This window comes from Opisthocomus hoazin, chromosome 14 (genome assembly GCF_030867145.1).
Source record: "Opisthocomus hoazin isolate bOpiHoa1 chromosome 14, bOpiHoa1.hap1, whole genome shotgun sequence".
NCBI lineage: Eukaryota > Metazoa > Chordata > Aves > Opisthocomiformes > Opisthocomidae > Opisthocomus > Opisthocomus hoazin.
Window position 1 is genome coordinate 7,639,984 of NC_134427.1, and position 16,774 is coordinate 7,656,757.

At 47.8% G+C, this 16,774-nt stretch overlaps 1 protein-coding gene across 3 annotated transcripts in view; it reads left to right on the forward strand.

The window, feature by feature from the left end:
* Nucleotides 1–16,774, forward strand: part of MCF2 (MCF.2 cell line derived transforming sequence) — a 61,050-nt gene that overhangs the window by 21,647 nt on the left and 22,629 nt on the right. For 2 of the 3 annotated variants that reach the window (XM_075435123.1, XM_075435124.1), the window contains exons 5-13: nt 4,580–4,699; nt 5,786–5,902; nt 7,694–7,843; nt 11,010–11,134; nt 11,617–11,731; nt 12,098–12,217; nt 13,382–13,573; nt 15,001–15,192; nt 15,343–15,514. In XM_075435123.1, coding sequence (XP_075291238.1) covers nt 4,580–4,699; nt 5,786–5,902; nt 7,694–7,843; nt 11,010–11,134; nt 11,617–11,731; nt 12,098–12,217; nt 13,382–13,573; nt 15,001–15,192; nt 15,343–15,514 — 1,303 coding nt within the window. Of the gene's footprint in view, nt 1–10; nt 85–4,579; nt 4,700–5,785; nt 5,903–7,693; nt 7,844–11,009; nt 11,135–11,616; nt 11,732–12,097; nt 12,218–13,381; nt 13,574–15,000; nt 15,193–15,342; nt 15,515–16,774 lie in introns of those variants that run through there. The other variant, XM_075435125.1, reaches the window with a different exon arrangement.

Genomic DNA, 16,774 nt, shown 5'->3' on the forward strand with positions numbered 1-16,774 from the left:
CCCGGTGCCCGCTGCCCGCCGGGGCCCGGGGCGATGGCCGAGGCGAGCCGGCGGCGGGGCGGGCGGCGGGCCGGCGGGGATGCGGTAAGGCTGCGGGCCCGGCGATGCGGCGGGCGGGGGCGGGGGGGGGGGGGTGACGATGCGGGCGGCCGGGGCCTCGCCGTGCGGGGGAGCGGGGCTGCGGAGTGGAACCGTTTAGCTGGGGGCCGTTGCGGATGCTGTCTGCGGGGCGGGGGTGGCGGGGGGGTAGGGTTTGTGCGGGGCGATGCGAGCAGCATCTGCGGGGGCGGGCGATGCAGGCGGGTGGAACAGGCCGTAGGGCGGCTGGGGGGGTCGCTCCGGCCGTGGGGGTCGCGGAGGCACAAACTGGCGGTCCCTGGCGCTTTGGTGTGTGCCGTGCGCTTTAAGGGACAGCAGAAAGTCGTTAGGGCCAGCACCTGTGCGGGGACCACTGGCCTCAGTCCCCATTGCTCGCAGACAAACTTACTGGCAGCCACTGCTCTTTCCTTACATTTATTGATTTCCAGCCTTATGGATATCCCAGTGAAGAATATTCTCTGAAAACTGATTTCCTAAAATTAGGAAAAAACTCCCATTAAATGCAGCAGGAGGATATACTCGCTAAGGAGCTGACAGCGATGACGCTCTCAACGCGTGCCCTTCCCTGTGCTTTATCAGCCCGGTTCGTCCGTCCCGGTTGTGTCAGGGCTCCCTGCCTGGCTGTAGCTGAGCCTGCACTCAGCCCGGGTGCTGGACTGGGGCCACGAAGTGTGCAGGTTCGTGTCCCCAGAACGGGGGGATGTTCGGAGCGCAGCCAGGTCGTGAACAGCAGTGAGATGTTGCCGGCTGCTTGAGCGAGCGGAGCTGCGCCGGCAGGTTTCTGCCTTTCCTGACGTGCTGCAGAGGAATGGCAGAGGGCAAAGGCTTTGGAGCGTCCTTTTAGGTGTTTTGTTACGTAAAACCAGTTGTTCAAATGCGTGAGATGCTTTATGGTGTTAGAAATAATTAGATAAAACATAAGGCAAGATTAAGCACCCTTTTGTCTTTGCTTTCTCGAATATGTTCTGGGGAAGGGCAGTACCTTCAGTATCATTGGAGTTCACTTTGCAGGTAACTTCTCTACACTGCAGCCCTTAGAAGAATTAGAATTGTAGTAGGGGTTTAAAAAGATATAGTCCCTTCAGGAACGTTATCCCTGAGGCATTATTGATCTATCCTTGGAGAGAGAGATAGATGGTTTTTTAACATTTCATCCTTTCTCTGTAGTCTGTAAGAGGGCACAGGACATAGTTGGATTGGTGGCTGTCTTTCTGCAAACCTACTTTTTGGCTTGTTTTTTCCCCAACTGAAATGTATTGGGTATCCTTTGCAAAGCTGTCTTTCATGGTTTTTTAGCTACTCATAAGAGCTGACCTTGATCTTGTATGGATAAGATCAGCTGAAAAATCCCCGAATGCTTTCTAAACTGAACGGAAATCAAATCACCTGTCCTGGAAACCCAGCTACCTCTGCGGTGAAACACATCAGGGAGCAAAAGGGATACGGCTGTGGGTGGGGGGGCATAAAGTTGTGTCAAAGAAGGGTTTGTCCTGGTGGTGACTGTGGCAGAAGGGTGGCAGTGCCAGGTTGTGGTCTCTCCTGGCATGTTGTGTGGAACACGTTGGCATGCTGCACTGATGAAACCGAAGGTGTCCAAAGGCACCCTTGCTCTCGGAGAAGCGTTTCACACCTCGTTGCTGTGGCGGTGTGGCTTTGGCAGGCAGCTTTGCTTGCTTCCCGCCGATCCATCCTCTGGAGCCGGGGGTTTCCTGCCCGAGGGCCTGCAGGAGGTGAAGTTCAGACTCTGCAGCTTCCCATCGGCAGTGTGGTTTGGAGACACAGACCCTTCCTCTCGGGAGTCTGTGCACAAAGGGTGCACGTCAAAAAGGGCTTGAAGGAGAGAGAGGGCAAAGCAGACTCAGCTCTGCTCGGAGTGCCAAACAGGGTTAAAGGGGACTGGTGATGGAGTGGGATAATGAGATAAGACAAGGGAGATGCATCTCTGGCTGGTTGTTCTTCTCAAAGATATTGCTCATGCATTTTTCAGGAGGGGGTCATGGTAGGACCCTAAAGTCCAAAGACCTGAAAGCACTGTTGTGTTTTGGAGCTGGAAATGATCACTTTCGCCAAACTCTGTGGGATTTCACCACTGGACTCACCTACAATGGACTCATAACCATGCAGAAGGACCTAAAATTGCATCCTTCAGGCTCCTTTAAAGCACTGTAAGACCATTGGCCTCACAAGGCTTTGGTTCAAGTCAGTTTGAGCCATTAACGCCAGGGGTACAGGGGCTGTCTTGGAAGAAAAACATCCTGTCCTGTGAGGTTTGCAGCTCATAGTGGCTTCTTGGTGATGTCTCTGAAACGTGGCTGGGGGATGCTACTGCTGTCCTATCTGCAGAGAAATGCCCACTGGGAAATGACCAGGGTGTAAAATGAAACCAACGCAGATGTGAGGATGGGTGTGAGGGAATGGCGCATGATGGGCTCACAGCTCTGCAGACATGGGCATGACATTGTCATGAACACAGACTGACAGCTCTCTTCCTGCAATGTCCTAGTGCCGTGGCACGTGCTGGAGCACAAAGAGTGTCAAGAACCAGCCAGGTCAACCAGCAGGCCTGGAAAGAGCAATAGCAGCGTTTACTGGGTCCAACGGAGAGCCCGCGTGGTGAGGTGGGAGAGGCAGCCGGCTTCTCTGGAATGCGCTGGAGGATGAGTGTTGAGCTTGCCAGAGACTTTCCGGTGAAATATTAGTGCTGTGAATTTTCAGTTCATTCAAAATGTCAACAAGCCTGTGCCAGTTCTGGTGATGTTTCCTCAGTGAAGCTTCTCTGCTTCCTAGGCAGAATCTTCTCAATCTCAAGTGAGGAACCACTCCAACTGCTTGGAGATATCCAGCAGCCTGTGAATGATTTTATTTCTAGTAATATGGGAAGCTAAAGTTAAAAATCCTGAGCTGAGTGAGGTCTTGAGATGCGCTTCTCTTCAGAGCTGTGTCTAGTAGCTGGGCTGTTGGATGGCCTGCCTGTGGTTGTCTTGCAGGAGAGCCGATCTTCCTTGTGGAGCTAATTAAACAGGCTTTGAAGCAGGGAGCTGAGTCTGGGTCTCCTGCAGCCTCTCACCCACACTTTCTTGGGCAAGACCTGCCTCAGAGCTGGGAAGGTCTGGTGACTCCATGGCCAAGTTTAGACCTTTGGCCCGTCTGCAGGTTTGATGGGGTTGGAAGTTGGTTCCTTGGATCTGGCGCGGCTGGAGCCATCGCTGTGCGCCCGAGGCTGGCAGCCGTTGCAGAGACGTTGCGTGCTGACCAGGTGCCGTGTGACAGAGGTACAGCGCCCGGGGCCTGGAGCCAGCACAAACGTCGCCGTTATTTAATGGTTTGCTCTTGTTTCTAACGCCAGATCTTTGTCCCTGGCACCATTCTTGTTGACTTCCACAGGGTATGAATTTGGCACTTCATTCACATTCATGTATTTTTTTTTTTCTGCTCCTACTTAAAATAACAGTAGATCAATATATCGAATTTATGTGGCTTATTTGATCCTGAAAATCACTGTCCATTTCCAAGTGGAGTTGTGGGCAATGGAACCTGACCTTTCCTACGCAAGAAAACACCGCAAATGAGTTGCAGTGCAGTTCATGGATGTCAGATCTCAAATGTAAATCGTGGCTTTTCTGAACAACACTAATGCGTGGTTATGGAAGTGATTTTTGTTTCGAAGGCACAGATTCAGTGCCCTGCAGTGCAAAATACCTGAACACCTTCATTACTCTCACCCTTGGTATTATCTTTCTTGGAGGGTAATGAAGGAGAATAATATAAGAAGGAATATGTGGAGATATGTAACCTGGCCTGGCAGGATCTCAGAGAAAATCCTGTGTCTTAATTAACTCAATTCTTTGCATCATGCACTTATGCATAATTTAATGATATGACTCCTGCTTTCTTAAAAATGCTTTTTCATTCTCAAGAACCCTTTTCACAGATCTATTTAAAAACGCACCTGCCAACCATATGCTTGTAAAAGGCTCCAGCAGCGTAGACAGGAAATTCCAAATTCTTGCCACAAATGAAATGTTGTCTGGTAATTACCAGGGACAAGAAGAGTCTGCCTGGTGCAGTTAGGGGATGATTAGCGAGTTTGGCAATAAATTTTGCTTCCCCAATGTGTCTGTCATTCCCCTTGATGTTCCAAGCCTCTGTTCCCTGCCAAGTCGTAATTTTACTCCCCAAGTTATAATGCTGAACACAATATATATTATTAAGGTTTATAAAAGTGGCCCTCCAAGGTGCATGGCTGAACTCCTGCCTGTCCCAAAGGGCAGTGGGACTGGACAATCCTCTGGCAGTTATGTCCTGTATCTCTAAACTCCTTGCAGTGTCTCCCTCCTGTTTGGAAAATAAGAAAAGGCTATCAGGGCAATCGAAAAAAAAGACAAAGCTCTGAATGATTTCTTTTCTTTTCAAGGCATTTGAAAGCCGTGGTTGGAGCTGCCGCAGCCCCAAGTTGAATGTCGTCTCTGTTTCCTTGCAGGCGTCTTTCCCAGGGAATCTGCACTTAGTGATGGTTCTTCGTCCCACGGGGTTTTTCCAGCGCACCTTCACTGACATTGGGTTTCGGTTCAGTCAGGAGGATTTTCTACTCAAGTTACCGGTACGAGGCTGCGGGATTGTTGTGTCTGTGTGTGACCGCAGGCTGCCCACGCACTTTGGGTTGGACGGTGGCAGTGTCCCACTCTGCAGGCACCTATGTGAAGAGTAACTGGGGTGTCTCTGCCTGTAATGCCCCGTTTCCACCAAATCTTCCTCCACCAGTGCTCTCTTGTAGCATTTTTCAGCTCCCTTGTGCACAGTTTGCTCTATAAAGCATGCCCGTGGTAGTGGGTGGTGGGTTTCTCGGCCTGTCCTCATCCCCTGTGCAGGCTACGTGCCTCTGTGGAGGAAGAAACCATGCTCAGGAATTTCTTTAATGTCTGAAGAGCCAAAAGATGTGTCTAGTGAAGCTTTTGCTACGAATTCCACCGTAATCTCCATATTCATCTCAGTGTAAACTCCATACCAACAGCATGTTGGTATTTGTTTCTAAAATAACAACTGAAATGGTTTTATATTCTCAAGTCAAAGTTTCCAAGACTTCTAAAGCCACCTTGATTATAGGACATAATGAGAATAATTAAGAGAAGAAAGGTACATTCATGGAATTAAGACAATTACAAACCCACAAAACAAACCAATATTTTCCTTGAGAGAATAATATGATTTTCAGACTCTGCATTTTTCATTCTAAAGTGATTGGTGTTTGCACCGTTTTGAAAATTCGTGACTTATTCCAGGGCAGATCAAGACACAGAAACTCATGAGTATATATTGATGTGAAATTGGCCAGTGCTTCATGATGTGTTAAAATGTGTGTGTTTTCCTGGATTACTGGTCATCCCTCACAATAACCTGTGTTACCAGAGCTTTCAGCTCTGTTCTGCAGTCAGATACTGCAGCATCTCCCTGTGCTTTGCATTTAAGGAAGAAAGCACCTGGGAGAACAGGGTTGGCTTACAAAAATGGTCAAATACATCAAATAAAAGCCATATTAAGCCATAAGCATATGAAGCAAGCCGTGCTGTAGGACAATATTATAGAGCAGACCCAGTTTTTAGATCCATAAAAGATTTGTGGGCTTGATCTGTGTATGACTTGGGTAGAAGTCGTGATCGACCAGCTAACAGTGTTGCCGTGTTTGTAGGTTGTTATGCTGAGCTCGGTTAGCGACCTGCTGACGTACATCGATGAACAGCAATTAACGCCGGAGTTTGGGGGCACCCTGGAGTACTGCCACAGCGAGTGGGTCGTCTTCAGGACTGTACGTACCGGGGCTGAGCGCTGGGCTCTCGGGTGTTGGGGGTCGGTTGAGGAAGGCTTGCTGTAAGGCAACGAGCAGCGGGTAGCTGAACGTAACCCCTGAAGCCAGCTACGTTTCTTCGATCAGGTTTGCAAAGGAGTCAGGTGGTTTTAGGCACTTGGTGGGTTTATAAGGGAATTGGATGATTAACTCCTTCAGGCTCTCTTTGAAACTGATCCCGAAAGATCTGTTTTCTGAAGTCTTTATTAAAATTCCCTTAATGGTAGATACAGCATAGGCTTTTTTTTTTTAATAATGGTGGCTTCGTGTAATGAATATCACAAATGTGTTTGGGAACCAGGGCAATGAGTCTGCTTTCTGTATATTGACTGAATGCAGAGAATCCCGAAAATTGCCTTTTTTTTTTTTTGTCATTGCAAGAATTTTCCTTTAATATTGCCAGGAATCAGGCATTTAATTCCCTGAGCTGTGCCTTGCTGTGTGCTTCTGTGCTTCCTGTACACCGTTAGTTTTCACTGGGACTTTGTCTCCCAGATTAATAGCAGCTTGGATTCTCAGTTACCTTTCCAACAAACCAAAACACTAATGAAAAATGTACCAGACATCCTAGTGCCCCTTGTCCTCCAACATCACCCACACCAGCAGATGCGGAACTCAGTACAAAGACAAAAGCACGAGACGTTACAGCTGGAATAACTCAAACCGTTGCTCGTGCCATCAACTTTGTGCCAGTTTACACTGATGCACTGCCAAATTAATGAATTTTTTCAATTTTTGGCTCTTACTTTTGTTCTTTTGCATGATGTGTTAAAGCGATATGGCATAGCTCTCACACTTGGAGACAAAAATGACAAAATGAATGACAAAAAATGTTAATCTAAGAAAAGTTTCTGGTCCATAGCTGCATATGGTAGATAAGCGTCCATAAGAAAAACCTCTCTCAAAATTCCCTTGGAGTGTGCTCATAGAACATTTCCTGAAATTTCCGTGGAAAATACGTGCTGTTTGAAGAAAACAGAAATGCAACCAGTTACATTTGACTTCATTACCCTGTTCTCAAAGGCAGACCTGGAGCTGTGAGTGGGACTGGGAGAGCCCCACCTCGCCCCATGGTGTGGGAGCTGCTTGGTGTCCAGAGATCCCAGTGGCTGTCTGGGATGTGCTGGGGAGGTACCGACATCACTCGTTGCCAGCCCACTGTCTCCACTTTGTCTCCAGCACGTTGATTAGTCCCTTTGTCCTCTTGGTGAAGCTGCGGATGACGTGGCCATGATGCCAGGCTGCCTGGTAACCTGCCATCGGGGCTTGCAAAGCTGGAAATATCTGTCACCAAGAAGCCAGACACATCTCCAAACACTTACTGCCTGGAGGTGGTTCCTGGTGTGGCTTAACCAGCGGAGAAGGAAGATAGAAGAGGAATTACAGAAATATGTGAGATGGATCCTATGGTGGCTTCTGCTATAGATCCCCAATATGTGTTAGGAAATGAATCTCAGAGTGCACAAGAACAGGCAGCAGAAAACAAAGGTATCTCTGCCCACTACTATTCTTATTTCAGTCCCTGTTGTGGATTCAAGCTGCACTAAAAGCTGCCTGGCCACGTTTTGGTGGCCACCAGCTAATGCACCGCAGCACACGTCGGCTCCGTCTGCAGTGGACATCCCACCCACCTCTCTCGGAGCAAGCTGTTGGGTTGCCCCGCAGGTCTCAGCCTTGGCTCTTCGCATACTCTTAACGAGCTGTAGGAATATCCTGAATCCCAAGCTGATTGCGCTTATCGTCTCCCACCAGGCAATAGAGAGTTTTGCACTAACCGTGAAGGAAATTGCACAGATGTTACAGTCCTTTGGCACGGAGCTGGCGGAGACTGAGCTGCCGGACGACGTGTATTCCATCGAGCGCATCCTGGCCCTGCGCACGGAGAAGTACTACCAGCTCAAGGTATGTCTCCGCAGCAGCTCTGCGGCGTGTTTCCAGCCTCCGTTTGTGCAGTAAGATGGGATTTCTGGGGCTGACTGCCTTGTTTGTTTGGTGCCCACTCCTCCTTCCCTCCCATGCGTGTGTACGTGTTGACAGACAAAATAAAACACAGCGTGACTATTTCTGTATGTTACCCTTACATTTGCCATCCACTCAAGCAAATTACCCTGCCAGCATCCAGCAAACTGTCTCAGCTGCCGCCTCCTGGCTGGCTGCAGGAGTTGGTGTCTGTAGGGTGGGCTTGGCATGTCTCGCTGGCAGGAGGGCTTCATCACCTGTGGGCTTGGGCCCCCGGTGGGATTCCCTCTGCTTCCTCCCCATGGCTGGAGGAAGGTGCACGCACAGAACTTCAGCGGGTCTGGAGGGGTGGGTTGTCCCCGGGTCCCTCCGCCTGATGCAGCTTCCCCGCGGGGACTGAAGGGAACTGTGCTGGAGAGCATCCAGGGATTTCATGTGAGCGCATGGTGCAGAGCATCACAGAGTCACAGAATGGTGGGGGTTGGAAGGGACCTCTGTGGGTCACCCAGTCCAACCCTCCTGCTGAAGCAGGGTCACCCACAACAGGCTGCACAGGACCATGTCCAGGCGGGTCTTGAATATCTCCAGAGAAGGAGACTCCACAAACTCCCTGGGCAGCCTGTTCCAGGGCTCCATCACCCTCAGAGGGAAGAAGTTCTTCCTCATGTTCAGACGGAACTTCCTCTGCTTCAGTTTATGCCCATTGCCCCTTGTCCTGTCGCTGGGCACCACTGAAAAGAGCTTGGCCCCATCCTCCTGACACCCACCCTTCAGATTTTATAGGCATTTAGAAGGTTTCCATCCATGAGGAGATCCCTGTCTTCATGCGATCCTTTGTGTATCGTCTTAAACAACATTTGCATCTTTAATATTTTAAGATTATTTTTTTTCAGCTATCTGTGTTTGTGAGTACAGTTATTACAGGCTTTAGTGGAAGCTTTAGTGCAGCCAGCTACTGTGATATCAAGCTGTTGTCTTTGCTGCTCCTGCATCGTTCTGGGGACAGCAGAGGCCCGTCCCTAAACCCTCACTCCCGAAACGATTCCCGTGCTGATAGCCGTGCTGTGCGGCTGAAGAATGAGCTCCTGTGCTGTATGACAGGGTTCGTTTGCATAAGTCAAAGAAGTGTCTCTATTTTCGTTTATAATCGTTTGTCATTCACATGACAGTGAGTTCCCAGAAGGCAGCCTGTAAGAAATATTCAAAATGACATCCAAAATGTGCTGTGTGTAGGCATAAATGTATGTGCGTATGTATGGAAAGTGTCATTATAGATAGTGCCAATAGTCCTGTGTTTCTTCTTTGGAACGGCGGAGAGCTGCTGTATAAAACACCACAGTACGCGTAGCTGCTCTGACTGAGTTCAACATCACGCTTAGGACTATAGCCAAAGCGTAGGGGGCAAATACTGTCTGCACAATGTATTCCTGTATATAAACCAGTCAGTAATGTACACTTTCCTCTGTGGAGAAATTAAACACACCATAAGTTTTCATTTGCGTATAAAGCACAGCAGCACTCGGTACAAGGCATCTGTTGCTTGTAATGCCTCGTCTGTTAATTTCAAATATCAAAACCACTCGTTGGCTTTTGACTGAAATGAAGTCTGTTGGCTTTTTTCTTTTGTTCCTTCTAAGACCATGAAAGATGAAAGCCGATGAGAAACTGTGCACAGATTGTGGTGACAGCAAGACATGGGATCCTTGTCTCTCTCATGACAGCCCCAAGATTTGTACAGCTGATTCCTGAATTCAGATAATGAGTGGATCAGAATAATTTACGTAGCTGTGATACTGAACAGAAGCTGGTTGCAAACACAATTTAAAAAATGACAGAAATTAATTAAACAGAGTAACTAAGAAATTAACCTCTTTGATATAGTGAATGGGAAAAAATCGAGCTGACACCTGTTTGACAGCCGGGCTACTTTGTCGTACGTATAATGAAAGGCTTTGAATCAAAAGGGGAACGCAGGGCTCGGGAGGGTGAGGTCTAAGAGGATGAAATAACAGCCACCTGCGGTCTGAAGTGTGCGGCAGAATTCCCCTTCCCTTTTGAGTCCCCTGGATGTGGTACTATCAAAAGCGGACGGGGTTTTTGCCTTGCGGTCATCTTCCGTGATGCTTTAGCGACAGGGATGCAAACGGGCAGCGGGCACTTTGTGTGTGGGAGAGGGGAAGCTCCTGTGGCCGTGTCCTCCTGCTCCTGGGCTGCTGCCCTGAAGATGCTGTTATGTTTAGGTTGCTGTGAGCCAGCTCGGGCAGGCAGACTTTTAAGCAATTATGTGCTTTCTGAATCTGCTCCCTAAAGTGGTTTTGCCATTGCTTCTCTTGCAGTAGAAATCTGGCCATCTCCTAGGGTGGGCTCTTACTCCTCCAGGAGTTGGCTCTCCAGTGGAGCCACGCACAGGTCTCTCCTTCAGAGTTTCTTCCAACTCGGTTCATCAGCCACATCTATTTTCTCCTTCCTTCTCACCTCTGTGTTTGGTCTCTTTTCTCTGAAACTGATTGACTAAATGCACCTGTTTGCTTTGGGGCTGAGCCCAGCCCAGCACAACACCCCTCAGCTGATGCTAATGAACACACCAAGGGTTCAGATTTTCCCAGAGTGGAGGTTACATTGAAAGTGCTGACTTCCCTCTATAGGTAGAGGCTCTGCTAAGTGGTGCCATGAGGTTTCAGTCCCAGCTTTGGTCCCACTATGGGATGCTCTTCCTACAGCCTCCTGTGATGACCTTGGTGGAGAAGCGCAGCCTCCAAGCTGCAGCAGTACTTGCTTGAATACATGAACGTGTAAATAGATATCTAACACAAACCCACCTGCTCACCAGGAGAGACCTGTGGTATTGCTGTCCTCCTACCTCCTGAATCATTTTGTGGCCTGAGGTTTTCACGCGTGCCAGTTTCCACCAGTCAATGGCTCCTGGCCTCTTCCAGCTGCAAGGGCTAAGCCAGGGTTGAGGGGTCTGAAACATCTGCTGGGAGCCCTTCGGTCTGATGGGTATTGGTGCTTCATTTCACACAGGGAAGCTAAGGCAGGAGGAACGTGGAAGGACTTATCCTCACCTCACAAAACATAGCCTGAATTAGAAATGTTTTGCATTACACAGGAAGATATTACAGCAGTCACAAAAGAGGGAAACTTGCTTTTGAGCAGTTTTGAAGAGCCTGACTCTGGGGAATGCAGTCAGGACCAGCACCGCGAGAGGCCTGGGGACTGGGAGACTGTGAATCGGTGAGTGCACTGCGTTCCAAATTTCCCTGATTTCAGAATGGAAACACTTGAGTTATTTAAGCATAGATGTGTTGCTGAGGTCACCTATCAAACAGGTAAAGACAAATATACCAGAGTTTTGCTCCAGACCCATCAAATTACTGGGTGACTTCTCTCAAATGAGTTCTACCTGCTTTGATTTTTTCCCCGCACTGAGATGATGGGGCTGTGGAGCAGCTGCAAGGTTCTCTCATGCCACGCTCTTGGATGTCATTCAGATAAATGGAGATAGTGACAAGTGCTTCACACAGGTGCTGTCATCTGCAGTGATGTCTTCATTAAAATTCTGTCTGAGATCTTCATAAGTCGTATATACATGTCTCTTGACTTCTCCTGAGAGCTCGGGTCCAGAGGACCTGAACAGGTGATCTCTAGGGCTTGTCCGTCTCTGCTTGTCCTCTGTTTGCGAATCGTTCCAATCCTGTCCTTTTTCTGCGCTCAAGGTTACTTGGTCAGCTGCGTGAGATGGAGACTGCTTTTGATGGCTTCTGGGAAAAACATCAGTTAAAAATGGAGCAATATTTACAGCTATTGAAGTTTGAGCAAAGTTTTCAAGAGGTATGATCAGATGTACTTCTGTTGGCAGAAGGAAGAGTCGGAGATGGAAAGGAGGGGAGAGGAGAGAGGGTTTTACGCTTTTTATTTTGCGAGCGTTTAATTTATGCTGCTGTTCCTTGGCTCTGGCAGGGCTAGCTTGGGGAGACCACTGTGCTTCCTCAGTCAGAGCTAATTTAGGTAGCACTGCCCTGCAGTCGCATAGATTTTGCTGATAGAAGCATCTTTGAATTTAGAAATTAGTTCTTGGACGCTAATTTTATTATTAGATTTAGCAGCCTTAGCTAAAGTGTGATTAATTTTTCTCTGAGAATGATTTTCTGCCTGTGCTTCATATCCTTTTGCAGCAGTCTTCTTCTTTGTGTCTAGGTCAAGAATGCCATTGAATTTTTAATGGGTCAGCAGGCAGAGCTGCCCGACACGGGCGACAGCGTCCCCCAAGTAAAACAGAGGCTCAAGGACTTGGGACATTTCGATGGTACGGCTCAGGTGAGATAATCTTTCACAGAAAGAGGAGCGTTCTGTATTTGGGGCAGGAGGTGTTTTCTGAAATTATCTGATTCTGGTTTAATTCATTGGAAAGTGGCTGCACAAAAGGATTGATTTCATGTCTCTCTGCTCTGTGCAGCAATGCTGTGATCACTCTGAAAGCCAGGAACAGGGTATTTAATTATCATAGTTAAAATAAATTGCTGAGCCGCCAAGAAAATCCAGAACGGATAAATGTCTGAACATAGGGGGGGCGTGGGAGTTAATGAGCTGGAAGAAGAATTATTTATATGTTAAGCGCTTTAACAGTGCTAATAGGCAGAGACTTGTTACCAGGCACATGGAGAGGCAAAAAAGTTGCTATCTCGACGTGTCTGTGGTTTGAACATAACATATGGATGAAGAATGAGAGATGTAGGGAAAAGCTGAGTGAAGAGAGATGATTTGCAGGAGCCCAACTGGGGATGTGACTTCTGTAAAGGAACGTGCTTGGCAAGTGGGCCAGCGTCAGTAGAGAAGTCCTGAGGGATCTGGACACAACCCCCAGAGGTTTCTTTGAAAGTAAGAGTCCTAGGGGAAAGATCTAAGGCTTTTTGGCCATTTCAAAGAAATGTTTGTGGAGAGACGGAGGAGGAACAAAAGGCCGAGCAGACAGGGTGGAACAGGGAAGCAGTCCCAGCAGAAAGCCAGCCCTGGAGAAGGCTTAACCGTTACACTGACCAGGATGTGCAAACAGGATAGCATGTTCTTTGCATCAAGCTTTGCTGCAAAGAGCCTGGTTTATTTTCACCGTAAACCTTAACTGCTCGAATTCCCTTTCATGCTTATGAGCATAGTGTGCCTAAACTGGACATCAGCTGCGTGTTTTTGAGAGTACGGTTCCTGGAGACCGCAGCAGTACGTTGCCGGCACCATTCACAGCGTTGCTAGTTTGGTGAAATACTGTTTTCTGCTTCATCCTCCTTTTGGATAGCAAAAGTTTTTTTTCCCAGATGATGGGTGCCATTTTATCCCGCGTAAGCCACCCATTCTGGCTACTCCTAATGGCAGTCATCTCCATGTGTACCTGAAACCTGGTAAGACGAGACAGTGCATGTTGTTATATGTAGATATTTTGGCATTATTTCAGTAAGCGTGCAATCCGTTCCCTTCCTTTTGCTGAAGGATCTGATAGGGAAGGCTCAGGTGGTGATACTACACGGACACCAGCTAGCAGCAAATCATCACTACGCGCTCAACCTGATCTGCCAGCAATGCAACGAGCTGCGGCACCATTCCGATGTCTTGTCTGACGAGATCAAAAGGAAGCAGACGCGGCTGCAGAAGACCTTGGATCTTCATTCCCGCCTTCAGCAGGTAGAGTTCAGAGACACGGTGCCCTGGGAGGTAGATGGTTAGCTTCTCCATGGGGTTAGCCTCTCCACTTGTTAGCTGGAAGCATCTGAAATTTGCAGCTTTGCTTCAGCTGTTTGTGGTAGGGAAGTGGACCCCGGAGGCTGGAGGAGTGCTTCACCCCTTGCTTAGCTGGTGAAGTTAGCAAACAAATACCTGCTGGTGTTGTGGATAGTCAGGAGAAAGAGGTGGGCATCTCCAGAGCGCAATTGAGAACACCAAGGCTCTGCTGCTGCTGAGGGTCATGCTTTCATGCTGCATCCATGTCTTAATTGCCTTTCGAGGGTTTCATACCCGGTGCAGTAGAGGTAGTGCTTTCAGATAAACTCCAGCCCTTTTTTCTGAGCGAATTATTAAGAATGAACATAGCTGACTGTAAAATAAGGTGGCAGATTGGTAGATAGGTGCAGCTGCTGTGTGCTAGCATGGAAGTGGAGTCATGTGGCTCCAACGCTCTTTGATATCTTAATCAGCATCAAAAATTCATTTAGGGAAATTTACGCTAATTAGGCCAGAAGGCACACGGCTGTAATATGCTTGAGGCCATGAAGAGAAGTTTGACCCCATTTCATTTCACTGTTTCAGGGGACTAGGGAACTTTTTTTTTTTTCTCTGTGTGCTCTACTTAACATTGCATTAATCTGCACGGATGGGGGATTTGTCAGCAGCCTCTTGGCTGCAGGGCAGTGTCCTCCCTCTCCTGGGCTCCTTGCAGCCCTGGTCGGTGCTGGTGGTCTGGCTGGAGCACACCGTGGTCCTGCTTTCCACAATCTCCCTTCCCAATCACAGCACTAGAGGTCCTCTGTCGCTCTTGGGTGCAGCATCTTCTCACTCCCATGCACACCACAGCATGTGAGTGCCGGCTGAACCCCAGCCTGGCATTCACCTAGTACCTGTGCATGTTCAGTGTCAACCTTCAACCTGCATTTTAAAATCCTTGTTTTTTTTTTTTAAATGTGAATGCAATTACTTTGATCGTTCCTTGCGGTTCAGGTCTGAGTCAGGCATTTATCTCAGGAAACCTGCCTGCCTCGTCGTAAACTCTGCAGTGCCACCTTCAGCTTTCTAGCTTGGGTAAATGAAGATTTGCTTATCGGTTGGTTCCATGATGCACTAAACACAGTGCTTCAGTGTCAGTTATACAACTGGTTTTATCCAGGTACAAGTGGGAGCACAACTTGGCTGGGTGTGTTGAGGACTGCAGTCACCCTCCAGAAAAAATGTGGCCTTTCTACTTTCTAACCAAAATCCAGTAGCTGCTGAGCTCTTTAGGAGTGCTGATCAGCTCCATGGTGAAAATACAGGACCAGCAAATGATATTCCTCGTGGGAAGCTTGATTTAGTAGGGGTGCCGCTAACAGCCTCGCTCACTGTGTCTGCCCCACTGCCAGGCTCTGCAGTGCTGCGACGAAGGCGCCTACCTGCTCGCCAACCAGCAGATGGACAAGTGCCAGTCTAAAGAAGGTGCTCAAAAAGCTCTTCAGGACATAGAAAGGTTTCTTGAAAGCTCTTCAGCCTACTTAAACTATGATCCCCAAGCCCTACACTATGATTTTGAGTCAGTCTTGACGTCTGAACTGAAGGTAAGCGGCCCCTCCAGTTCCTTGCTACACAAGTAAAAAGCAAGATCGGACCGTGTCGTGGCGTTGTCAGCTTTGTAGTCCTCTGGTTTGGGTCACAGTGCAAAATAACGGTCGTTGTTTGATCATGGGAGTCTTTTTCACTCTCTACAGTGCCAGATACAGTCGGTGCATGTCAAGCTTGAAAACGTTCGAAGCATGTTTGAGAATCGACAGTCTTGTTTCAAGAAGCTGTTGGATAAACAAGTGCGGCCCGTCCAGTTAGTAGCCCCTCGGCCAGAAAATCCGCCAAGATCAAAATCACCGTTATTCTCTCCTAAACATGGTAAAATACTTTAAGTTTATGGTATTTTCAGATGCCAATTTTCCTTTGAGACAGGAAGAGTGAGGCTAAGGATGGTCTTGAGAAACCAGCTAAACCATTCTGGCTGATACAGAGTTGTTGTATAATGCTAAATGTGTGTGAGATGATTTATTATCTTTCCAGTTTTTGTATCTAGCTTCCCATACCTGTGTGACGAATGGGGTTGGTTGCTTGGTATTGATTTTCACTTCCTAGTCAGTGAAAAAAAAAGTGCTGTAAACGGCACATACTTCCAGTTCTGCTTTACTAGCATCCTACTTGATTGAAAACTGGTGAATCAGTACTACAGGGGAAAAAAGGGCAAGATTTCTAAATTTATTAGCATACTTATTCTCTGTAGCAGTCTCCATAACTGTCTTGAGCTGGAACTGACATAAAGTTGGACTGGTGTTTGCAAAGGAGCTTGGAGAAATGAGGAGCTCAAATCTCATGGAGAAACGTGAAGCTGGATGCTGAACTCCCCTTGATTGCTTGAGGATGTCTTCCTTAAATCCCAATTGTGGAATAATTAGTGCCCGTAAAGGTACAAATTCTGGTTGAACTGAGGTCACTGAAGGTTCTGCCTTGATTTTGGTAATGGGATGTGGCACAATGTTAGCTTTAAATGGTAACGTTAAAACTCTCATCCTTGGCAGCCCTATAGGTATCAGATTTAAAAAGTATTCTGAAGTAACATCCATGTGTTTTAAAACAGGAATATTAAATTCAGTGATCTGACTGCATAAAGCAAATAAACATTTCTGTTCTAACACAAAATTTTTATGAGGAATTAATGAATATTGGTTATGGTGAATTGGAGCAGGTGTGACACAAACAGTATAAGAGGCTCCAATTCAGAGAGTGCCTCATGCAAACGGCCAAGCTAGTAGTGGAGGGGGGGGAGTGAAGCTAGGTGCAGTAAGGGGCATTGAGCCGCTCAAGATGCAGGCTGGTACAGCAAAGAAGTTCCAGATTTCCCCTTCCCAGGCTGATGCCACCTTCACTAGACCCCACTGCCCTCTGAATTGCTTTCCTCAATCCAGAAAAAAGCTCCAAGTCTTGAAACTAGAGCATTGCCCATTTTACCTAGTGTAGCTTTTCTGGCTTTCTAGAAACAGGAAAGCGTTAAGGAGGAATTATTGACTTAAAGAGTAGTGGTAGATGGGTGGCCACCTCTGTGGGGCGTTGTGAGACCATCATCAGTCAGCTGGGCTTATTTCATGCCTTTATGGAACGCAGGTT